The sequence below is a fragment of the Sinocyclocheilus anshuiensis genome, unplaced genomic scaffold, assembly GCF_001515605.1.
Source record: "Sinocyclocheilus anshuiensis isolate Anshui unplaced genomic scaffold, SAMN03320099.WGS_v1.1 scaffold380, whole genome shotgun sequence".
NCBI classification, from domain to species: Eukaryota; Metazoa; Chordata; class Actinopteri; order Cypriniformes; family Cyprinidae; genus Sinocyclocheilus; species Sinocyclocheilus anshuiensis.
Genome location: NW_015557081.1, coordinates 255,699 through 282,033, shown reverse-complemented (window position 1 = coordinate 282,033; position 26,335 = coordinate 255,699). Strand labels below are relative to the sequence as shown.

Below are 26,335 nucleotides of genomic sequence, written 5' to 3'. Positions count from 1 at the left end.
ATATATGACTCAAATAAGCATTTTCACCGGATATTGTCATCTGAACAAGTAAGTAACAAGTCTGCCACGGTTGTTCTGATGAGGAAAAAAGCATTACAATAAATCGCGCTACCAATGGTAATTTAATCTAAATTAGCTCATATCACATCAAACCGTGCAAATTATTATTTTTGTTATACTTTATTCTCAAACTGTTAATGTTAAAACAACATCAGCATTGCGTGACTATGAGTATAGTGTGTATAAACGAGTAGATTTCAATTTCTGTACAGTCTAATCTCTAATTGTCATACCCCTCGAATTTCATATTAAGAAATTCTCATAACCCAAAAAGCAAATTATGCTCCCTTCGAACTGGTTGTCTTTAAAATACAAATCGAACACTGGCTGGTTATGTACTTGCTCAAATATTGATTTCGGATCATTTTTAACCAAAAAAAGTTACGGACTTCAGCTTTAAATTAAAAACAACACTATACTGTCAAATCATTATTACATTTCAATAATTTAATTAAATTTAGGCTTATATTTTAATTTTTTTTAGCATTTCAATTAATTTTTTTAATGACTATTGATTTACAAGGTCATTATAGTTAATAATAAATAACCTTTAATACAAAACTTAAAGCTAGCCGCCAAGGCAACATTTCTCATTTTCATTTAGTATAACTTGATGTACTAAAATAATTAAAGCTAAAATAAAAAATAATTAAAACAATACATAGTTTATATTTTACAAAAATGAATAAAAATTACAAACACACACAATAGAAATACTAAAACTTCACTCTAAAAATGCTGGGTTGTTTCAACCCAATTTTAGATCAAATATGGACTAACCCAATTGTTGGGTTTAAAATGTAAATAAAAAATTTCTATATTTGACCCAAAGTTTTTAGAAGTGTTTAAAATTAAAATAAAGACAGAAAACATTTAAAAAAAAATAAAAATATTAATAAAAATTACAATAATATCTCAATGTCACTAAAATAACACTAATAACACATTTATTAAATAGTTTTTAGTCACCATGAGGCCCACTTGTTTGCTGAGGCCCACATGTGGGCCCTGGGTCCCTGGTTGAAAACCACTGCTCTAGAACAAGAATGTCCCTCCCCCTAAACCATAATAACCACCTGCCTCTGCAATAGTAAGTACTAATGTAATAGTAAGCACTAATGCTCATAATTTATTTTCTTTTTCCAGGCCATCAATTTGCTGCAAAGGAAGTGGCTAGAATTCATTCATTTCAAAAGTGACTTCATTGCTTTCGTCCACAGTACTTGTCAAGGGTGCATGGTTTTGACAAACTAAAAGCTATTAGATATTAAAAAAACGAATTGGTGGTATCTTGACTGATATTAGCATAATGTGGATAAATCAATGTCATTTCATGCCTGTGAATTTAAAAAGCATTTCAATTCATCTAACCTACTTGTGAAAATTACGCATGATGACAGTGGGGGAAAAATGGAACAATACTGTTAAAGGCTGTTCTTTTGGACTTCATATTCCGTTGACTCAATTACACCGCTGCTAACATGGCAGTGGCAGTGATGCTAATGCAATGCTGAGCACACGTCAGCAGAACATTATGCATGTGCCCGATTTACGCCAACAGCCTTCATTACACACAACCTGATTAAGTGTTCCCTCCAGGCCGAGGTAATGATCCCTCACCCATTGTTATTCATATTCGCTAAGGGTTCAGGGCTAAGCAGCTCCTTGTATCTCTACTTTGGGCTCCATTAATAATGTCTATTCACAGCCGTAAGTTCGGCATTCGTAAATGACACCTGGGGGTCCCCGCAAATGGTGCGCGATTGCAGATGGGGCCTGGTCGTGAGTTTATTAATGTCCATTTGTTTGTGTGTTTGTGTTTGCGTGACAAGTGGACATATGTTATCTAGCATTTCTAGCAAAGGCCCAGATTGCCCTCACTAATGCTCAGATGCTCCCCAAAGAATCACAATGCGCATATTTACATAATGCGGGAATGTAAAAACAATCAAACGAGCAGGCAGGAAGGAGGGAGGAGGAGGCGGCAGGAAGGAGGAGGTAAGGCTAAATTTCTCTCTCATTCTCACTACAGCCATAATGGATGCAGCTGATTACCACTGATGGCGTCACGCTTCTTTCAACTTCTGCATTAAATCTCTGAATATTTAAAGCGATTTATTCCAAATCATTTTTTTGTCAAAACAGTTTTGTCAGTGAAAACGATGCCTGTTCACTCTGGACGGCCGAGCTAATTGGATCTAGAGGGAGGTTCTGATAAGCCGAACTGAATGTTCTTGTTTTGTTAAAGTTAAAAATGGAAATTTCATATAAGAGTAGGAACTAATATGGTCAAAATGTAGCACTTGAATTTCAAAAGTTTACAGGTAAGATTCAGCCTACACAACTTTAACATTCAACTGTAGCATTCAGACTAGAATTTGGGGGTTTTGGGGGGGGTTTGTGGTTTTCAGATTAATAATTGGATTGGCTATAGTAATGAGGTTAAAGCACATATGTGACCCTAGAGCACAAAACCAGTCTTAAGTAGCACGGGTATATTTGTAGCAATAGCCAACATTGTATGGGTCAAAATTATACATTTTTCTTTTAAGCCAAAAATCATTAGGATATTAAGTAAAGATCATGTTCCATGAAGATATTTTGTACATTTCCAACTGTACATATATCAAACCCTTATTTTTGATTAGTAATATGCATTGCTAAGAACTTCATTTGGACAACTTTAAAGGCGATTTTCTCAATATTTAGATTTTTTTGGCACCCTCAGATTACAGATTTTCAAATAGTTGTATCTCGGCCAATTGTCCTTTCATAACAAACCATACATCAATGGAAAGTTTATTTATTCAGCTTTCAGATGATGTATAAATCTCAATTTCAAAAAATTGACTCTTATGACTGGTTTTGTGGTCCAGGGTCACATATATAAATATTTCTTTACCATAAGTACAGAAAATCTTCCTAACTACTTTGCAAAAGAAGAAAAATATTCATGCATCTATTTGGTTTTTAAGTTCAAATGTTTGGTGTCATTTTTTGATTAATTGACAGTTAAAGTGACAGTTTAAACATTTGCATTGATGCAACAGATTCCTATTTCAAATTAATGCTGTTCTTTTGAACTTTTATTCATCAAAGAATCCTGAAAAAAATTATCATGGTTTCCACTATAATAATAAGCACCACAATTGTTTTCAACACTGATAATAATAAGAAATGTTTCTTGAATACCAAATCAACATATTAGAATGATTTCTGAAAGATCATGTGACACTGAAGACTAGAGTAATTTTAATTTGTAATAATATTTCTCAATATTCATGTTTTTACTATATTTTTATCAAAGAAATGCATAGTATATATACATATTCAACTTCAAAAAAATAAAATTAATGTCTACTTTATTACAGCAGCAAGGTTGAATCAGAAAGAGTTCTCCAGTCATTAACATTGTCATCTTTCTGCTCAATCATCTCCATACTGCCACCGTTCCATCCAATACATTTTCTAAATCATCTTTCCTGGTTCAATACCTCCCCAGACCCCCAGCATGTAGACAATCAAGTGTTTTCTGAATCACTCGCCCCACCGCCTGATAAATTATTCAGCTGGATATAAGTAGACACTAAAAATTTAATGATTTGCCGAGTTGGATTCTGTAGAACAAACCGGAATACAAAGACAGGATCGATGGGGCCTGGATCTTAATATATTACTATAACGGCACAGCCGGGTTGTTTTAATAAAAGCCTTTTGAAATATTGGCCCATATAGGCGGATTTACTGATTTGTGATACTGTGAGCAGAGGAAAAAACTTGGTTTGGAAGTGATATATACACGTTCTAAGGTGAAAGTTATGTTCCTATGAATACAAATGCATTAACAAGCTGTATGTTAGGCAGCCTGAATCACCATAAAGCTGCATAAATAAATAAACACTCAATCTTCCATTCATCATCTTGGAAATTAAAGGTAAATTTAGATTTAATGTGGGGTTGTGATTCACACACCTGCTGAATCCACATATCAACACAGCCACACAAGGCAGTGTCAACTAGAGTGTGAAGAATCACTTTAAACACACACGTATGTTTGTTTTTCTAACACGGTCGTGATTTCTGTCATTTTTATACTTGGCTAATGATATTTTCCATCCCCTGCTCCAAAACCTAACCTTCTTGCCTTTTTAGATCTTCATTAAAACAATTATGTTGTACAAAGCCACAAAGTCCTTACATTTTTGCTTCAGTCATACTCTTAAGTTGTACAGTAGTAGTACAGTTAACATTGAAATGACAAATGTAGCAAGAACACAAAACTATTAAAAAACACAGAACATGCTGACTTCAGACATCTCAGATCAGGTTTAAATGTGTTAATGGTTGCTAACCTGCTCAAAATCTCCTGCTTCATTGGTCGGGTTGTGCCAAACATCCACCTGATCCTCACCCAGGAGGACATTCTGGAAGACAAAAAGTCAAAAATCAAGAGGTGAAGTAGTGTTCCTTAGCTAAATTGTAATCATAAATTAAATACACCAAGCTCTTGAGATCACATTCTAAAACCACAGGGAAGTTCAGTGAATCCTACCTTTGACTTTTTATCTATTCTACGTGGAATTTTATCACTGAGTCTCAACTGATGGGTCACAGATGGGTCAGAAACTAAAACTAGCTATGCAAATACTAAATGAGTAGAGAACAAATCTCAGCAGGCCCAAAATTGCCAAAACTTGAAACAGCGATAACATAAAAACCTACCATGACACTCAACAGTGCTATAAAATATATAGACCAGATAATTATGTAAAATGTATTTAGCAGAGTATTTGTTTTATGATATTCTGTGCATTTTTTTTTGCACTTTATTTTTTTGCATCAGTATTAGAAGCTGATTCAAACTGAGATTTCAATCATTTTTTTTGGAAGCATAAAAAAGCCCCAAAAAAGCCAGGAGCAAATATTGATCCTTAATGAAAAAGTACATTTTTGACACTATAGTTGAAGATCTGTTTGGATAATTTTAAGGACAACATTATTTATTTACTTAATAAATTAATAAATATACACAAAAATTAATGTACAAGAGAAGGATATTGGATTACAGACCATGTTTTGTGTCAAGCAGAGCATAGAAATATCAAAATATTGATAAAACAAAAGGTCTGAACTGAGGTATCCTGTTCATATGTCTGTGGTATTGGAAATCTATGCCATTTCATTACACCAGTTTACCTGCAAATCTCTACTGCCCCCAAATGGGATTGAGCCACTAGATAACATTTGCACAGAATTTACCATATAATAGTCAGTTCTGCATTTTTGCACACAGTTTGATTGATAGTTCCATTGTTTTCCCTGTTCAATCACTTTCTTCCTTCTTTCACCAAAATCAGCAATATCGCAGGTGCCTGATTGCTAATACACTGTTTATCACCAGTGATGTCACTTCCCTTCACCTTACGTGAGCACTTACACAAAGGTGCAATTCAAGCAATAAGCACACCGTGAAACAGTCTGCAGCCCTGAATCAATGGCTGGATTTTGTAAACCTAAACACGTAGCTCCAGAGTCAATTATAGAAAGGACAAGACATGTGCCCACCCTCAAGAGCCTGGCCTTCAGACCCCATTCTATCCAAAAACAACACTAAGCACAATAGCACAATGACTGTGCAAAAGCAAATGCTGTTGACACAATGAAAAATGGCTGTGCTCATCTTTTATACACTAATAAGGGTGTCTGCACTTCCATGCTTTGTATTCAAGCTAGTTTGCACTTTGTTTTAAAAGCTTATGCTGTATAAATATAATTGTGCATGCAGAACAGATTTGGTCAACACTCTCAGAAGCAAGAAACGGCTGACAAATAAGTGCTGAGAGCAAGAACACTCTTCCAGACCGGCAAGTCAACACTCACCGTGAATCAATAAGAGAAACAGAGCTCAGTTTCCCCATTTATTACTCTAAGAGGCGATAAATTACTGAACAGCACTTCACGCCACAGCTAATAAGTTCAAAACAGGGGAGTTAGCAACTTTCCAGGGCATTATCATATTCCGTTTCAAATCCCGGCTATTGACATAATTGGGCAGCTGAACACCGCGGTGACTATAGCAATCCACACTCTATTCCATGCCATGTCAGCCAAACTGCGTGTAAAGAGACTCAAAGTAATAAGGTCTCCTGTGAATTCAACCTGTGAGAGAGGTGCCCTAGGAGCCATCGTTTTGAGCTTCACAGTAAGTGGCACTGCAGAGTTAAATGCCCCATGTGTGTGTTGAATGGCCAATTCACAATGAGGAGTTCTGGTCAATCTCTTAAGAAAATTAATGCAGTGGAGTCTCTGAATTGTAGGCACCTTCCAAATAGGTATTGAGGCACCTAAAGCCGATCAAATCCAATATTATACAGTGGGGTCTGACACTAGTAACAATGCTTATATTGTGCGATATTTAATACATAATTTAAATTAAATTAAATATTTATTTATTTAAATCAATAATCATTTAATTTAAACAATTAAACAATAATATATAATTTATAATTATCCTTACATTTTTTTATAATTTTTATTTACTTTTTATTAAACATTATTATTATTAAATGTACTTATTTTTATTATTATTATTATTATTCAAATCTTTAATATCTTAAATATTTCTTGTCCATTTTACATCGTGATGTTGAACATTAAATGCAGAAATATTTCTTCATTGTTCGCATTTTTTTTTTAAATAGAACATACTTTATTTCCAGCACTGTAAAAAATTGGAGTACATTACATTATCCAAGAAAATACTATTTCAGTCTTTAATTCAATGTGTTTGTGAAATTAACTTGCAATTTCTGAGTGAAAACTGTTTCAAAGTAAATCCTACACCCTTTTTTCCTTCAGTGAGGTTTAAATAAAAATGAAAAGAAATCCAGATTTTTAATGTGGTCTCAGACATTTGGACCCCACTGTCTGTTCCCATCAAGAGAACAAAGTTTTAGTGCGGGGGCCAGGGGGATAGATTTGGACTGTTTGTACAGACTGTCTTTCTGTCTTTCTGTCTGTCGTTCTTTCTTTCTCTCCCTCTCGCTTTTAGCCCCCTCGCTCTTCCTCCATGCCCTGTCATTACTTGCAGAGCAAGAAATGTCACAGTGGGGCACTGATGTCAGAGTGGTACAGTCCCCTCCTGAGTGTTAAATTAAGCATTCACACCGAAGAGAGACAGAGAATGACCCTTTTAGTTCTACTGTAGACATGTGATACAAGACTGTTTAGACCACCCAGTCACATCGGCAGATGTTTTTTTGTCCCCTTCTTCTGAACCTAAATCTTCTATAATAGAAGTCTACCTCTGAAATGACCTTCAAACCTGAGATGATCAGCTCTGAATTTGAATTTTTTTTTGTCCCTTTCAAACTCCTTTTCTCCTAATGTCTACCAAGATACATCTTGACCATAATATCAGTGTTCCAGGCTGCAACTCATATCATACTAGAATCTTACATTTTTAGAAGAAAATTGTTGTTGGGTGGTTGCGATGGTGTTGCTGTATGGTTATTAAGGTGTTCTGAGTGGTATTTATTATATTTGTATATGGTTATTAGGTGGTTTGCTTATGGTGGATTCAAGTCATGTCAGAAATATCATTTATATGAGTTGAATGCCACCACAAAATCTCAAGCCTCAAGATTTTCTTTGAGCTCTGAGTTTCCGGGTTGGTGAGAAAACATGGTGGACACAATGGATGCAGCATCTATATTGATAGTAAATTCACTGAAATTAATCAAATAATTTTTTCATTTATAATAAAACTAGCTAAGTTGCACAAAATATAACTATAATTAATCATACTTTTTACAGTATGGTAGAATATATAATCATATCATTAATATAATTAAAACAAGCATTCTTTATTCTTCAATTTGTAGAAATTTTACTGCATTTCATTTTTGTGATCAACTTTTTATTGTCTTTCAAATATCAGACATATTACCAATAATTTAACAATCTGATAAAAATAAAAACTAATAATAATAATAAAATAAACAAGAAATTACATTTTAAAAAATAAATAAAGAATAAATATAAATCAACGGTACCATGTTTGGCCTTATTAATTAGTGCTGTTGTACACTCACAAGGCATTATTTAAAGTACATCACCATTTTACTCTGACCAAAGTGATCTGAACGCACTTGATTAAATCATTTTGATTTCTCAACTCATAAATATTAACTTCCCAAGAGGACTTGAAGTCAGAAGAGGCAATCTTCCAAGTCTCTATAATATTCTGGTCCTTAGAAATGGCTTGAGTTGTTTATTTGATTCAAATCTATGGGATTTTTTTTTTTTCTTTTTTTCAGTTTTACCATTCAGTCAGCGAAAATCACATATCTGATTTTTTAGAAGTAATAAAACACCCCTCATCCTCAAGTCACATTATCTGGCATCGCTCATGTTCGCACAGACATTGCAGGATAAGTTTAGTCATTTTGCAAACCCCCTAACCCTATAATACCAAATATGTATTCTTATTAGAAAATCAGAGGCAGAGAAAGGAGAAAAGTGACAAGTTGCCCAATCTATCAATTCCTCCTCTCTCTTCTATTGACAACTGCAAATGCATGGAAATGACCCGGCTTTGGCTCCCTTTCTGACATGTGACAAAGACACCATACGCAAAGTATTTTTGCCCTTTGTGAATGAGAGATCATTTTTGCACCTGTTCACCACAGGACTTGCGGGGGAGGAAGTCACAGACGGAGAGAGAGAGAGAGAGAGAGAGAGAGAACAGAGGGAACAGAGGAAGAGAAGGAGAGATAATATGAGATGAGAAGCAGGCATGGCAACAGGTTACGAGAGAAAAGCAAAAGGTGCCGATATCTTAATGGTTCAGTAAATTGGCTGTTTGCTACACATCAGCCCACAGACAGACACTCAGCAGCACGGGGCCTCCCAGAAAACACAGCAGAACAACAGAGAATTCTCCTAATTATGAGCTGATTGCACTGACAGCAATCCGTGCTCTGATTACAGCTGGAATAAATTATACAAGCCTCTATTCATGGTTAAAGGGCTTGGGCTATTTCTGGCTTCATTCCTTCGTTCCCCACCATAGACAAGGCCTGTCTGACTGTGTTTGGCAAAGATCACTCTAGATGGCTGATTTGGTAATACCAACATTTTGTGTTGTATGTTTATGTTTTGTTTTTTTTTTGAGTTATTAATGTAAACAGTTCTTTGTTTTGACAGTTCCACTGATGAAAATCTATAATTTGTCAAATGCTTATGAAAAACTGCTTGAATTATTAAATTAACATGGAATTCGGACAATTTATGAGCATTGTGTTGAAAAATACATTCAGGAAGCCCTGCATCAGTGGTTCTCATCCTTTCTGACTCCAAGGCCCCTCATTGTCAAAGGCGATATTTGAAGGCCCCCAAGATACTTCTGCTATAATGACAAAGCTGACATATTTTTCAGACTTCTTCATTTATAGAAATTATTTAAAACTTTAAAATGTATTAATAATTAAAGAATATGAGATTATGTGCCTGATGAGCACATAAGCACCTGATCAGGCAGCCATTGTAGTCCTTATGTTAGAACTTAGATTATTTCATAAATTGCTTTTTAAAAAATCATTAGACATTCCAAAGGGAACCAACAAAGAACTAGCCTTCCAGGCCCTACAAACTGACGTCATGCACAGGAAAGTGGTTTTATTTTTTCATTAGTCACACAGAAATTACATGCTTCAGCTTTAAATCAAATAATCTTAATAAAAGCTAATTAAATGGTCCCATAGTGCACTCTGGTGGTTTTGTCTTTATTCGCGAGTGTATTATCTTGGTCTGATGTATGATAAGCAAAGCACAATTTGTTTTTCCCCTCACAGTTCACTGCACTAACATAGTTTGTTTAGATCGGAGACAGGTCTCTCGGTCTGTCTTTGCCATGTAAGTGAGTGAAGCGTCCATTATTCCTCCCTCAGTGGCTTCAACTCATGAGCTCCTCACTGGCCTGATAATTACCATGAATTATCTTCACTTCCAGACAATCAATTAAGAGAATTATTGAACTCCTCCAAAACCTTATCGGTTCTCCCCAGCAGGGCAGCACAGTGGAGATAGATCGCAGATCGTGAACCCTCTAAAGACCAACTCTTTATCACCTGAGAATTTGCATTGTGTACTACCTCATGGGCCTGCAGTCACTCTTTCACAATGCTTAAGAATAGGCTGGCCTAAAGAACCTTAAACTAAGCTTTATGCAATAAACTAAAGTGGACTGCAGGTCCTCTGCCAATAACAAAAGATGCCAAGCTAATGGAATGAAATTATATCCATTAGCTATACAATTTCCCCAGTGATTAAACTGCATTTTTAATACAGTAGCCTGCATTAACTGGATTAGATGCAGACAAAAACGAAATTAAATAAACTACAAAGTCACAAACGCTGGTTTGCTCTGTCTTGGTGAAATCTGACATTCAGTCAAACACACACTGTTGTCATCAGTCTTCATCCAGCAACCCAAAAATGATCATTTTCTGCCATCTAGTGTTACACATAAATCAAAAGGACGCATTTGTGATACTATATTGCCCTCTTATGGATGTTCTTAAACTTAACAACGCACATTAACTCTTTTTACTAACAGGCCTAAATGGATAAGCAGTTCACGCTGGCTTTATGAGACCTATGTCATGGTTTTAGACATATTTTCTGCAAAAACATAGGTTATCTTTTCTTTAACGAAACGAAAACCAAAAATACTCACCAAATTCAAGATTTTTATAGATAAAACGAAGTATGGACATCCAATCGCGTCTTTTCCGTTCATTCATACACGTCCCGCAATGATCAAGAATCATCAAGGTTTAATGCGAAACAGGTGTCTGCATGTTTTTGTTTTTTTCAGGGACTTTTATTTTGCATTCTTTTTTATTTTGAATTACAGTTAAATATGAACGTCTCGTCCAAAACCAGGAAGGATAAGGATATGCATAAGAATAGATAAAAAGCCATGTAAGTGTACAGGGGAAAAATTATTTGCCTTCCTGCCATCTGGCATCTTTGAATAATTATGACAACATAACAATACATTTTATCAAAACAAGGTAAAAATAGATTAAATAAAAATATAAAATAGATTTAAATAACCAAAATAAAATAAATGCAATGCTGTATACTCAATAAAACGAGATTCAATAAATAATAAACATATTTTGCACCATAATTAATTAACATTGTATCTTATTTCACACTAGTTTAATTTGCAGTTAAATTTGAATGATCCATTCTCATTCAAATCAAGGAATATAAGGACAGATAACACATCTGAAAACAATAATTACAAATACCAACATAAAAGTATATATTTTGGACAATATTATTTCAGACATTTTATTAAAATAACAACAATAAAATATATTTAAAATAAATATATAAATACTAAATTATTCAAAATAAATAGATTTATGTAATATGAATGTAAAAAATGTATTTAAATAGGTTTATATCTTTGTTATTGCATTATTATCTGTTGCATCATCCTGCCATATAAATAATATATAATTACTAAATTATTCAAAATAAAAAATTGAATAAATTAATTTAAAAACATTTATTTCTTTATTAGTTTATTATTCTCTGTTGCACCATCATGCCATCCAGCATTTATTAATTATTCTGACAACATAATAGAAAACATTTTATTATAGCAAGATGAGTATTAACAATAAAATAGACTGAAATGATAAAAATAAAATAAATACAATAATATAATATAATACATAAAACATATAATAAAAATGCAATAAATAATAAACATATGTGAACCTGGTCCACAAAACCAGTCATAAGTAGCACGGGTATATTTGTAGCAATAGCCAACAATACATGGTTCAAAATTATCGATTTTTCTTTTATGCCAAAAATCATTAGCATATTAAGTAAAGATCATGTTCCATTAATTTTTTCAAATAGTTTTCAAATAGTTGTATCTCAGCCAAATGTTGTCCTATCCTAACAAATCATACATCAAGGGAAAGCTTATTTATTCACAAAAATTTACCCTTATGACTGGTTTTGTGGTCCTGTGTCACATTTTGCACTATATTTAATAAACAACTGTGTAACTTATTTTGCATTCATTTAATTTACATTAAATGTGAATGACAGATAACACATCTGAAATCAATGCAGTCACAAATACACTCAAACACACACACACACACACACAAACTTTAATAATAATAGTAATAATATAGGAATCAGACAATAAATATAGGAATCAGACATTCTATTATAATAACAAATAATACAAAAATATTTAAAATATATATAAATATCAAATTATTAAAAATGAATAATTTATGAAGTCAATTAAAAACAATTTATTTCTTCATAATTTTACTACTCCCTCTTGCACCAGAGTTTCAAACAACTGTGCATTTAAAAGATATTCATATTAACAAAAAAATAAATATGTCAGACTCATAGAAATGCCTGTTTCCCAAAGTCCTTCCCTCAATCTTTCTCTGGAGCATCGTGTAGTTCAGGGGCCAGTTGCATTAACTTAGCCATGTTAAGACTGTCTTACAGTTTTTTTTCCAACTGCTTACACACAAAATCTTTACTTGTCACACAATTTCTGAAACCTGAATCTCAAACACCAGAACCACACACCAAATCTGCAAAACCATACCCTAAAAATTCTCCGCTTTCAATTTCATAAAACACTTTTTGCAAAACACAACACACAATTCTCTATGTAACACAAAAATCTAACAGGAATTAATATTATGGCAAAGGTGTTTGCAAATGTTTGATGTGCTTGTGATATTTTGAATGCAGTGCTTCATTTTACAAGAGATGTGAGGCATTCTGCATTTTGTGTGTGCAATTCTTGGATGTGTGTGTAAAGTTTTGAGAAAAAAAAAAAGAGGCAACGTTTTGAAAATGTGTGTAAGCAGCTGAACAAAAACAACTAAGAACTAGTTTGACCAACTAGCAGTTGCCAAGGGGTAATCAGTCTTACGTTTCCAATATAAATAAGACCAGTCCACCTTTTCATAACTGAATTAAAAAAATGATGACCAGTCTTGAATCTTTTGATGACTACTTTTTTAAGACTAGTCTAAACAGTTTATGCAACCGGCCAAGCTTCGATGTGTCGATTGTGAGGAGGGGCGGGGTTTGTTCCGCGCGCACCGCGCCGAGGCCAGGACGCGCGCGTTCTGCCGCTCGTTCTTTGTCCTCCATTGCAGCTGGTGATCGCAGCTCCGCCGCACAGCGCAGGCCCGAAGTAGCGCAGCCGCTCTGAGGTTAGTGCCCTACCGCGCAATCTCCAGCCATTTCAGCCGCGGCGCAGCCGCACCAAACAACCCGGTAGCGTTTGCCTTTCACACACTCAGACGCAGATCGTGACGATGCGACACTGAACTCGGGGTGATATCGAGCGCGTTTGACAGGATGGCAATTATTATTTACCCCGCTCAAATCGGGGCAAAAAGAATCATGGCGCTGTCGCAGGCCTTTGGCCTAACGTTACCGAATTTAGATGTGCAATTTAATCGCTACTGTTTTGTCCAGATGATAAATGGGATTTCAAGACTTGATGGCTTGTGTTTAGATTCTTGGTCAATTTTGAATGCGTGTTTAATATCATATTAGCGCTGCAGTGTTATCGATCACTCGACTTTTTATATCGCTTTATACGGAGTCGACAGCGGTGCCCGGCTAAATTTGATCTAAAAGATTATTTCAGATGTTTTGTAGTTTGACTGAATGTTTACTTTAACTGAATGTGTTTGAATTGCGTTAGTGTTCAATATTTCTCTAACAAACTGCCTGCTCTCTTTACACGTATTATTCAGTTTGAAAATAACCGCCATTTATGTGTTTGTTATTGATGCTGGACTTAACTAGTCTATATCGATGTAGTTATTTCGGAGATTCAAACCTACCTTTATTAATGACTATCTGTGGTTGTTGAAATGTCTTTTCGTGTTTGTGAACGTTTTTGGTGACTTGGTCAAATCAAATGTAACGTTAGCGTTTTCCTTCCAGAGCCTCAGACTGTCAGGCCGTTGAATTGAGAGAATGATACTGTAGCTGCGCGAGCTGGTTTATTAATATCTGTGTGGATTAATCATAGCACCCACGTCATCCTACGTTATTCACACACATACGTTTTTATTTTTGTTTCATATTTTTAAAATATCCAAAAGGTTTAGTAAATGTAATCCACACTGCTTGCTGTCAGAGACATGTAATTACAGTGTCATGTAATTCAATAAAACAAAAACATAACTTAAAAAGGTTTTCGATCTGTGTCGTTTAGTTTGCCATTGATACAGCTTTAAATTCTTGCTGAAAATTAATAGTGCTGTACAAAATATTATGTATAGCAAATGTATATGCTGTTATCGATTTTGATTATACCCATATTATTTTGGATAAATACCGAAAGCAGTTAGACTTAGACTTTCCAGTCAAACCTCGTCAAAAAATTAATAATGTAAAATAAATATTATAATCTTAAGAACAGATTGTTGATTATAGGTGATGATTAGTGCCCTCTAGTGGAGTGATGTTTAAAGTAACAATAATAGATGCAAATTATGCAATGCTTTATGAAAGTGATTATTAGATGTGAATAGAAAGGAACAGGCCCTTTTTCCCTACACACTAAATATAAACTTAGGGTAAATGGCATATACATTTACACAGTGTAAATAGCTGCTGCTGAAACATTTTTGGCTTATTTAATGCCACTTTTTGACATTGAGATCACATCCAGTGGCAAATTAAATGTTTTGTCATGCTGTTTCTATATAAAAGCACATCTGCCAAGACTGTATTAATAGAGTGTCTTGTTATGCCGATGCATCATATGTACTACTAGTAAAAGGTGATTTGGTAGTCATTATAAGACAATATCATATGATGTGCTTCCTCATATTTTTTAATACGTTTTAAATGCATATGCAAATGAAAATACATGTATTTGAGCACTTCTTCGCCCTCAAAATAACAGGTGCATGACACTCACCTCATCTATGAATCTGAATGATGCAGTTTGCTTGAGGAATCTGTGCTAATGTATTGTTTGTGTGTGGCTCAGTGTGTTTGAGAGAAACTGTATCGGGTGATGGAAGACCACACGATGCATCAGACGGATCACATGACCACTATCGAGGCCCATGCCGTCACTCAGCAGGTCGGGCAGGTGCACGTGGCCACGTACACAGAGCATGGCATGCTGAGCGCTGATGAGGATTCGCCATCCTCGCCCGATGATGACGTTTACGATGACTCTGATATACTTAACTCAACTGGAACAGATGAGGTCACCGCACATCTGGCTGCTGCAGGTAGGTGTTTGCACATTGTTGTATTCTGACTTGTAGTTATCAGGCAAACCACTAGATGGCGCACATAAGCCATAAATTGTCAGCCGCTTTATTGCTCAAGATAGAGCAGTTGTAAAGCTCATGGGTTCAATTCCCTTGGAATACACAAACAGATACAATACATATCCTGAATGATATAGAATGTCTAAAAACAATTGATTTTATTCCTCATTGTTTTTCAGGGCCTGTTGGCATGGCAGCAGCCGCAGCTGTGGCAACAGGGAAGAAACGGAAACGACCGCACATCTTTGAATCAAACCCTTCAATCCGTAAAAGACAACAGACTCGCTTACTTAGGTGAACTGTATTTTCAATATTGTTCATTGTATTGTAATTGAATATGAGTGGTTTTACAACATAAAGTAAAATAACTTTATAGATAGATAGATTAAAAATGTACTGTTACCAGTGTTGTTTATTTTAGTGTTATTAATACACTATTATAGTATTAATATTTGAATTGGTTTTTATTTTTATATTTTTAGTTTTCCTTTTAATTTTAGTTTGTTCTTTTAGTAATTTTATGTGTTTTTCTCATTTTATTTCTTATTTTAAAATATATCTTTTTTTATTTAAGGTCAAGTAATTTCAGTACCTCAACTTTAAATTATTATATTTAAATATTAAAATAAAATGTTAAATATTTTATTACTATATACTCTCTCTCTATATATATATATATATATATATATATATATATATACTAGAAATAATATGTTCTTTCAGTGCTTTTATTTTTTATATACTGTATAGTGTATATTTATTCATATTTTGAATTAGCCTTCATTATATTTTCAATTTGTAGTTTAATTTTGGTTCAGTTTTAGTTCAGATTTTTAATTTTAGTAATCTGCTTTTGTTTATTTTCATATTTAAAAAAAAAATGTTAGAGCTATTTTCTATTTGTTTTAGTAATTGTAGTACTTCTTTCAGTTAGTTGCCAAGGAAAAAAAATCTAAAGAAAGAAAGAGAAAATTAAAGGGTTTTTTTTAAATGTAAATTGTTTTTCCAATTAAATTCCAATTCCAATTAAATGTATTTAATAGTTCACAATGACAACCCTGTCTCTTACTATGTCTGCAGGAAGCTGAGAGCAACTCTGGACGAGTACACAACACGAGTTGGCCAGCAGGCTATTGTGTTGTGCATCTCTCCCTCTAAACCCAACCCTGTGTTTAGAGTATTTGGAGCGGCACCGTTAGAGAATGTGGTGAGTATATTTATTGTGCCTTTTGCCTTCATATCATTTGCACTGGTTGTTTCAGATTTCATCCCTGTTTTGGCATGTCTTGTGGTCAGGTGAGAAAATACAAGAGCATGATTCTGGAGGATTTGGAAAACGCTCTGGCTGAACACGCGCCCCCTGGTGGTGGAGAACTCAGCTCTGAACTGCCTCCACTGACTATTGACGGCATACCAGTGTCTGTGGACAAGATGACACAGGTGGGCAGCAGGTGGCACTATGAGCCAGGAATGCAAGTTATTGAGTTTTCTGCTTTGACATGCAAATTTGACATTTTCTAGGCTCGTGGGGCAGCAGTTAAAGTGAGAGAATAAGTCTCACTTCATCCACTACAGGGCTTTAGCACAGGTTACTTGAAGCCTTTTGGCCTGATATAAGACCACATAACCACTACATTTACCAGCGCCCTTACTCATTACCCCGCATGCTGTTTAGGGGCGGACTGCTGATAGCTAGTGTCCCTCAGGACAGACCTCAGACACCTTGCTTGGTTTGTGGCAGTTGGAGGCAGGTCTGTGCGGGGATCATCAGGTGAGGCTTGTACGCGCGAGTAATTATCCAGCACATCGTGGCCGAGCACAGAGGTTTCTGATTGGCTCCCAAGTGGATTAAAAGCAGAGCTGGGGGAGGGAATGGGCGGCTGATCAGTGTGTTTGGGGCGTGAGATTCCTCTTAATTCCTTCGCCACGTAATTAGACCATCTGCACAAACACAAGGAAGAACATACCACTCATGATGCCCCTGTGGACAATCTGTTACATGATTTTAAACAGTGTACTTAACAACCGTATTTATGTTCAGATATTTAGGTTTAAGCAGTCGTCATGATATATTTTTGGCTTTTATATGCAATAAATTTTTTTATTATATTCAAAACGTATTAAGCATGTATTTTATTATGGATTTATTTTATAAGTATGTATACTATATATATATAGTTTATCTATCTATCTATCTATCTATCTATCTATCTATGATGCACATTGATCAAAGTTTTGTAACTTTTTTGTAAATCCAATTAAAAAAATAATATTAATAATTCTGGAATTATTGATTCATATATATATATATATATATATATATATACATACATATACATACAGAGAGAGAGCACATTGGTCATTATATATATACTGTTACTATATTTCTACAAATTTATAAACAGTTATTTAACAATATTTAATATATATATAAAACTTTATATACTTTTTTCTAGTTATGCTTAAATTTGTTAATTTGAATGATTAATCATGATTTATTTTCATACAATGTGTTTTTTGATCGGCTTTTATTATTATTATTAAATAATATTTTACATTTTATTTAAAATATATTATGAAGCATATATTTTATTTGAACTATTTAATTTCTAGTTATGCTTGAATTTGATCTTTATCAGTACAGTGTTGAAAAAGATTTTGTTTTTAAATTATCCAACAATCATGACTGGAAGAATCAAGTTAATTCGTCAAAAAAATATGTAGTGTTTTTTTTGTTGAATTAATTGTGAATCAATTAGTTCTATCAGAACTACATTTTTAGCTCTTTGCCTGAAATCCTTCTTCACTAGCTCTTCACCATGTTGTCGTCTGTCACCGTCCAATGGCAGGCTTACAGCAAGTGTGTTTGTGACAGTGAGAGAGCGGGAGGGAGAAGCTCTTTTGGGAACTGATTTATTCCTCCCAAGCCAAATTTAGCCTGTGATGTCGAGGTGAACAGACGTTGCTACAAGAGCGCTGTGCAGTACAATCCCTGGCCTGCCTATGGAATTACCAAGGGCACTGAGGGCGCTGGGATACACGCCAGCTTCACCCTCAGGATGGAGCTGTCACTGGGCTAATGGATTGCCCCATACTACACAGTGTGGATTTAAAAAAAAGTCAATAGACTTAATAAGCTCCTTTATTGTCAAGTTAATACCTTAACAATTCCTCACTAGCACTGTTTTTTTAAGGGTATGACTTTTACGGCATTAACTTACATAAGCAAGTTGGCATCCTTGTAAAGAATTTCAGTTGTTTTTTTATTTTTTGCATTTATTAGCAGATTTGTGATTATTGACTTGTTTTTGACCTTTTTTTTTTTTTTTTTACATTTATTCATTTTGCAGACGCTTTTATCCAAAAGGAATACAATAAGCCATTCATCATAAGGAGGCAAATAGACACAGGAAGTGCTTGCCATACAAGTTTCAGACATCGTTGAGATTAGTACAATCTAGAACCAGGAGGAATTTTAAAGTACTGTTCAAAAGATTGGGGTTGGTTTTGTAATGTTTTTGAAATGTTAAGCATGTCTACATTTATTTATTCAAAAATACAGTAAAAACAGCAATACTGTGAACTTTTATTATGGTTTGAAATAACAGTTTTCTGTTCTAATATATTTTCAAATTTAGTTTATTTCTGTGATGGCAAAGCTGAATCTTCAGTGTCACATGATCCTTCAGAAATTATTCTGATTTGGTGCTCAAGAAATATTTCTTATTTTCAATGTTGAAACCATTTCTTTTTTAGGATTCTTTTATAAATAGAAAGTTAAAAAGAACTGCATTATTTTAATGAAAATATTTTGTAACATTTTTAAATGTCTTTACAGTCGCTTTTGCTCAATTTTAATGCATCTTTGCTAAATAAAGTATTCATTTCTTTCAACAAAAAAAAAGTCTTGCTAATCTCAGACTTTTGAATGGTAGTGTACCGACCCTCTCCCTCTCTCTACATAATCTGTAGTTCAGTGGTGTATGTTCCATCCGCTCAATCTCCTGCAGTCAGTGTGCACTGGAGCCTTACCCATAGATTAGTCTTTAAATAGAAACCTAATAGTCTACTTTTAGCTTTTCACAAGCAATATGTGTGGACAGACTGTCTGCACTCAGCTGCTGAAGGAAGAGGAAAATCAATGGCTTGCTGTTTCCAAACTCTTTCACACAGATTTTATTTTTCCAGAGGCCATGCTTCGCTCTGCCACTCCCAGTATTAAAACTCCCACAGTGATTGTGCGCCCTTTGTTGCTTTGCAGGCCCAACTCCGAGCGTTCATTCCAGAAATGCTAAAGTATTCCACAGGCCGTGGGAAGCCTGGCTGGGGGAAAGAGAGCTGCAAGCCCATCTGGTGGCCAGAGGACATTCCCTGGGCCAACGTACGCAGTGACGTCCGAACAGAGGAGCAGAAACAGAGGGTAGTGTTGGGTGCTCATATTGCGACTGGGCTTTGAAAGATTATATATATTTATATATTTACTTTTATTTTTAGAAGTTTGGTTTAAAATATTCAAATTTTATTTTATATGCACTGATATTACAGTAAACATTACACTAAAACATTTTATTGTACGCAAAATGTCTAGAGTGATGACGCAAACAAGTTATTGAATCAGCCACACCATAGTTTTGTCAGCTTTCCTCAAAATGACATCTGAATTGAAACATGAGCTAAAGCTTGCATCATCTTGACCTATCGAAGGCTTACTTCTGTTGGAAACAGGTGTCATGGACGCAAGCCCTGAGGACTATCGTTAAAAACTGCTATAAGCAGCATGGGAGAGAGGACCTGCTCTACGCCTTTGAGGACCAGATCACCACACAACAAGTTGCCACAACAACCACTCACAGCATTGCACACCTGGTGCCGTCACAGACCGTAGTGCAGACGATCAGTAATCCTGATGGAACCGTCTCACTCATACAGGTGAGCTCAGGTCCCAGCTGTGGGAGCAACTGCATGGTTGTTTTTCACTATGATATAAACTAGCTCCACTGGAGGACTTCATTTAGATAAGGGGGAGACCAAAATATTGAAAAATAGCTAATAAGTCATATTAAGGTCAACATGACAATATATTTACTTTAATACATGTAACTTGTATCATTTGATTCACTATTTACAGTTGGGATTGTTTTTGTTTTGTTTTTTGAAAGAAAGAAAAAAAAATTCATTAATGATCAAAAGTTAAGACTTTTACAATGTTACAAAAAATCTGTTTAAATAAATTTTGTTCTTTTGAACTTTTTATACCTCAAACAATCCTGAAAAAAATATATCATGGTTTCCACAAAAGTATTATGCTGCACAACTGTTTTCAATATTGATAATAATAATACATGTTTTTTGAGCAGCAAGTCAGCATATTACAGTGATTTCTGAAGCATCGTGTGACACTGAAGACTAGAGTAATGGATGCTGAAAATTCAGCTTTGCCATCACAGAAATAAATTGCATATAAATAAAATAAATGAATATAGAAAGGTTATAATATATTGTAATAATAAAATAATTGTAAAACTATTTGACAATTTTACTATTTTACTGTCTTTTTGAGCTTTACAGTACAAACAATCCTTTGAGCATAAGAGACTTCTTTAAAAACACAAAAAAAAAATTCTTACCAACCCCAAACCTGAAATGTTCATTTTTGTTATGCTTCTAATATAATTATATAATTTAGAAAAATAAATAAAACTATATATATATATATATATATATATATAATTGGAAAAAAATGTAAAATCACTAATGGTCACACTACAGTATTTAAATAGTATTATAACAGTATTCTAACATATAATCCACAGGTTGGAACTGGAGCCACGGTAGCAACGCTGGCCGATGCGTCAGAATTGCCAGGCACGATGACGGTGGCCCAGGTGAATTACTCCACAGTGACAGATGGAGAGGTAACGTCAACACACACACCTTCATATCTGAATATTCCATGAGTTTGCATCTCCTGCTTGTTCTGTCCTGTCCTTACACACGTACTGTGCTTTTAGGATATATCTCTTTCTTCACACCTATTATTTTCTGTCTGTCTCTAAGGTGGAACAGAATTGGGCCACACTACAGGGAGGCGAGATGACCATCCAGACCACGCAGCCATCGGAAGCCACGCAGGCTGTGGCCTCCTTAGCCGAAGCTGCGGTAGCTGCTTCGCAAGAGATGCAGCCAGGGGCAACTGTTACTATGGCACTCAACAGGTACTCATGGTTAGTAGTGGTGAAGTTGGGCTCAGAGAAAGAGAAAGGTAATTCTAAACCGCAGCAGCACCTAGGTGCAGGTTTATGTCCCCAGGGTCTTGTTACCTGAGCCTGTTCTCCTGTTTATCACAAGCAGGTAGCAGCAGCAGCAGCCCAGAAATACAGCACAGCAGGAACAATAGGTTCATACTCCATTCCCACAACAATTAGGCTGAGGAGGCATTGTTTTCTGCTCAGCGGCCTTCATTAAAGCAGTAAATCTACCATTGGTCTGCTGAGCATAGTCTCTTCCTCTACTAGCAGTGTAAATAGCTTTATTTTTATCATTATCTCAAAGAAAGTCATAATAGACTGTCTTTAAACTCTGTTTGGTATAGAAACTCATTTACATCATGCGAAAAAAAAGTACTTTGTTAAATTAAAATTATGACATTAAAAGTCATAAGTATAACATAATTCAAATTTGTAAGATGCTAAGTCGTAGTGAGTGTTTAAAAATCATTGAGATAAGACAAAATTATGAGGTCAAAGTAACGATTAAAATTGATGTTCAAAGTCAAAAGTGTGCATTTATTCGAAATGATCAGGTACTAAGTTTTACTGACATAATTCAAAATTATGACAGAAATTTCAAAAAAAAAACTTATAATTTAGACATTTTATCTTGACATTTTTTTGTTGTTTTTTTTTACAGTGTCATAATTATGACTGGTCAATTTCATCTTTTCATGTCAGTTTTGACATTTTCTCATTTCAACTTTTATCTCATAATTACGACTCAAAATGTTGAAATAATGACAAACTTTGACAAAATGATGACGTCAATTTCAGCTTTTTATGTCAATTATGACTTAGTATGTCAATTTCAACTTTACATTTCATAATTACAAATGAGAAAGTCTAAATTATGACATGCTTGTCAATTTGGCTAGGATTTTTCGATTAATCGTTTTTTAAAATGACGTCGATACGATATCGATTCTCAAAAGCCGCAAATCGATCTTTTCATATCACATACACAGCAGCTGCAAGTTCTTCACGGCAACCCGTCAGAATAAAAGTTTAGTTTAACGTCCTACTGTCAGAATATATTACTATTTAGCAGTCTTAAGACTCAATGCTACTACTGCTAATAAATATTAATAAATCTTTATTTTTCTTTTTAATTTTAACAGTAAACATTTTATAGGGCCCTATTATTGTTTAAAAAAGGACCCATACAAAAAAAAGTATAGGTTTAAAATACAGGCATGTGGCTTAATTTCTTTTTATTAATTCACCATTTGTAAGCTGATGTTTACTGTTCATTTTTTAGAAATATCAATAGCATTTGTATTAAAACTATATTCACTGAATGTAATAAAAAAAATCGAGAATCGAATCGAATTGGGACATCTCAATCGATACCCAGCCCTAATTTTGGCTATTCATGGCAATTTCCATTTGGTCATAATTTTAGATTTTTCTCTCTTAATTATAATTTAGAAAGTTTAAATGATGATGACTTTGTACTAAAGCATGATGTTTTCCTTAAGTGACAGAAATGGACTTGTATGGGAGAGTGTTTATATTATTTTATGGTGCCTTTTGATTGACTTCCTACACTAGGGGGCAGTACACACCAGTCCACTTCAGTTCACTTCAAATCCTGCTTAAATCCTGTATAAAGCATTATGGAAAAAACCTTTATGAAAGCAGGGTTATTGTGCGATTATTTCTATATTTTATATATATATGTGTGTGTGTGTGTTGCAGTGAAGCAGCAGCTCACGCAGTGGCGACGTTAGCAGAAGCGACTCTTCAGGGAGGAGGACAAATTGTGTTAGCAGGAGAAACGGCGGCTGCAGTAGGAGCTTTAACTGGCGTTTCGGATGGCAGTGGTACGAACCTCCTCTCCATATCACAAGCAGCCACATTTACCCTCTTTAGTCTCCTTACACACTCACTGGATGAAGCTTAAACGGGAAAGTTTAGGGTGGGCAAACATATGAAGAAACATCCCTTTCGTCATCAGTTGTCTAGCTATGTGAGGGCACGTATGCGTCTCATGTAAGGCATGTCAGAGCGTGAGGAAGTCCGTGGATGTCTACTGTAATCTGGGTGTTTGTGGGACAGATGGTGCGTGTGTGACCTGTGTCACAGACTCCAGCCTCTACACTTCTCGCTAATCCTCGCTTTGCTTCAACCACTAAGCGCTCTGCATATGCACGGCAGCCTCTAGTACTAGTGCTTACACATGCATTCGAAGCCATGTTACAATGGAATAGCAGCACTAATGTTTACTGGAGGCATTCGTTACTGCGTAATGAAGTGGCACATAACATGTTTCCTTTTTTAGCTATGATATATTGGAAGTTTGGTTGAAAGAAATTACAATATCAATAAAAAAATATATGCATTTTTGTCTTCTGGCTATAACATTCTTCCAGTCAAAGTATTGCAACCCATTGTACTTCTGTAATGCGACATTTCCGATGTCAGCGGAAATGGAAAATTATTGGAGAGGAAGAGCAAGTTGTTTGATTTTCATTTAAGATGGCACAGACAAACATTTTTTAGGGATACACCAATATTACAATTCTGGCCAATGCAATAAGCACATAAATCGTTTGATGTTATGGCTAATAATCAATGAATGGTTAATATCAAAATTAAAAACACTTTACAATAAGGTTCCATTTGAACACATTCCTTTAGCATGAGCTAACTGTGAAAAATAATTCTAAATAATAATTGTGTGTTAATATTAATTTCAACATTACTAATATATATATTTTTTAAACTGTATATGTTAATGTTATTTAATGGACCTGAACTAACAATGACCACTTATTATGGATTCAAATGTAACAATTAAAACCATCCAATATCAGCCAATATATATTTAATATGTACTGACAACAATCAATATGGTGCATCCGTATTTTTTCTTTTTATAATAATTCATTCATTAACAGTACGACAAGGACCATGCATTTGTTAAATTAAAATGATGACATTAAAAGTCATGAGTATGACATGAGTCGAAATTGTCATGATGAGATTTAAAAAGTCATAATTATGACAAAATTATGAGATAGACAAAACTATCAAAAATCGGACATTAAAAGTCATAAATATGTATTTAGTAGAAATGATCAGTTACTAAGTCATAAGAGGACAAAAGTGAATTATTAGATAAAAAGTCAGTTATAAAAATGTGATGTCCATTACGACTGTGTCCATTTACACTTTACATCATAATTATGACAAATAATTAACAATGTGGTGCATCCTTAATTTTTTGTTTATTTATTAAGATGAATTCATTAACAGTATGACCAGGAACATGGATTAACAGTAAACGGGGTCCGTTTTGATTTAATGTTGATTTTAATGGGTAAAATGATTGGTCCAATCATACCTGGCTATTTCCCAGTGACCTATCTTACCTAGTGTCCTGGCTTACCCCATTGCCCCCAGTGACCAAAGAGAAGCCCCTCCTCGTCCCCCTCCTAACCCCCCAGGAACCCTCTTAAAGGGCTTTGATCCTCTCCATTATCAGTGCATAGTCTAATCACAGAGCCAGCTGTCAGCACCGGGAAGCCCAGTCTATAAAGCACACACACACGCTCACATGACATTAAGAGAATAGACAGGAGCAAGGGGTGTATTTAAACATAAAAGCTGATTAGCAGGTATTAAAACTACATTTAAAGACATGGGTGTCAGGCCTTTCCCCACTCTTGGTATAAATATTTGACCATGGTTGTGATATTTTATTTGCTTTAATATTTCATATTATTGGATCACTCAAATGTAAAAATTGAGGTTTATTAGGAATTAATACAATGAAAAATTATATATTATCTAACATATTGGGTCCCACTGCTTCGAAGGGGGATTGTAGACTCACTATCTCTTAATTGACCATCTGTTGATTTCTTTTTCCCTTTTATCTTCTTTGAATTTTTTTGTGAATGAAGGAAAGAGTTGCATGATAAGAGGATGTCACTTTATATAACACTGTACTGACCTTGTGTACAGAGAATGCTAGTACGTCCCGTTTCCCACATACGTAACCGAGCATGTTGACTGCTCTTTTGAACCAGCACTGAGTCCCAGAGAGCCGCTTCTGGCCAAAATGAGGCCCTCACATTTAAGCTACGCAATTAAACCTAATTTACGCTTCAGCATTGGGAGGCTTGGGAGAGAGCGTAGTCAACAACAGACACTTGACAGACAGCCAGCGTTTATTGACCTTATTCAATCAGTGAAATGGCAGTGCGGGTGCAGCTTTGAAGGTAATCGTGACTGATTTACGTTTCCTGCACCAGTGCCCCTCTTTCGCTTTGTAAGCCTCATAGAAACCCTCAGTGTCAGAGTGAATGAGGGTTTGTAAGCACTTCACTCAAAAAACAATGCTTCCAAACTCTACGTCAATTATTGAGACACGATGTGATTACGAGAAATCAGAGCAGTTGGATTGAGTCACTCATATGCCATGTGGGGAAAATGATTTTCTGAGGTTCTTTTTAAGGGGTGTATCTCACAAAGAAATGTGTGAGTTTTTAATTCCAAAATCAGTATAGATAGAGAGAGAGAGACACTTTTTTTTTTGTTAAAAAAAATGATATATATATATATATATATATATATACGTGTGTGGGTAATAAATTATACACACATACTTGTAAATTG

General features: G+C 34.9%; 1 protein-coding gene and 1 long non-coding RNA gene across 4 annotated transcripts in view; one reads left to right on the top strand and one right to left on the bottom strand.

Moving 5' to 3' along the window:
* LOC107676912 (uncharacterized) overlaps positions 1-10,880 on the bottom strand; it is a 13,385-nt gene extending 2,505 nt beyond the window's left edge. The window contains exons 1-2 of the long non-coding RNA XR_001632788.1: positions 10,799-10,880; positions 4,413-4,484 (exon numbers count right to left, since the gene is read on the bottom strand). This is a non-coding gene — a long non-coding RNA (uncharacterized LOC107676912). The remainder of the gene's footprint in view (positions 1-4,412; positions 4,485-10,798) is intronic.
* A 2,344-nt stretch (positions 10,881-13,224) lies between these two features.
* Positions 13,225-26,335, top strand: part of LOC107676924 (nuclear respiratory factor 1-like) — a 16,290-nt gene continuing 3,179 nt past the window's right edge. Inside the window, exons 1-10 of one of the 3 annotated variants that reach the window (XM_016471666.1) lie at positions 13,225-13,346; positions 15,149-15,398; positions 15,620-15,734; positions 16,521-16,647; positions 16,737-16,880; positions 19,702-19,860; positions 20,166-20,369; positions 21,254-21,355; positions 21,498-21,655; positions 23,411-23,535. In XM_016471666.1, coding sequence (XP_016327152.1) covers positions 15,176-15,398; positions 15,620-15,734; positions 16,521-16,647; positions 16,737-16,880; positions 19,702-19,860; positions 20,166-20,369; positions 21,254-21,355; positions 21,498-21,655; positions 23,411-23,535 — 1,357 coding nt within the window. In that variant the 5' untranslated portion in view covers positions 13,225-13,346; positions 15,149-15,175. Of the gene's footprint in view, positions 13,347-14,558; positions 15,062-15,148; positions 15,399-15,619; positions 15,735-16,520; positions 16,648-16,736; positions 16,881-19,701; positions 19,861-20,165; positions 20,370-21,253; positions 21,356-21,497; positions 21,665-23,410; positions 23,536-26,335 lie in introns of those variants that run through there. The other 2 variants (XM_016471664.1, XM_016471665.1) reach the window with 2 other exon arrangements.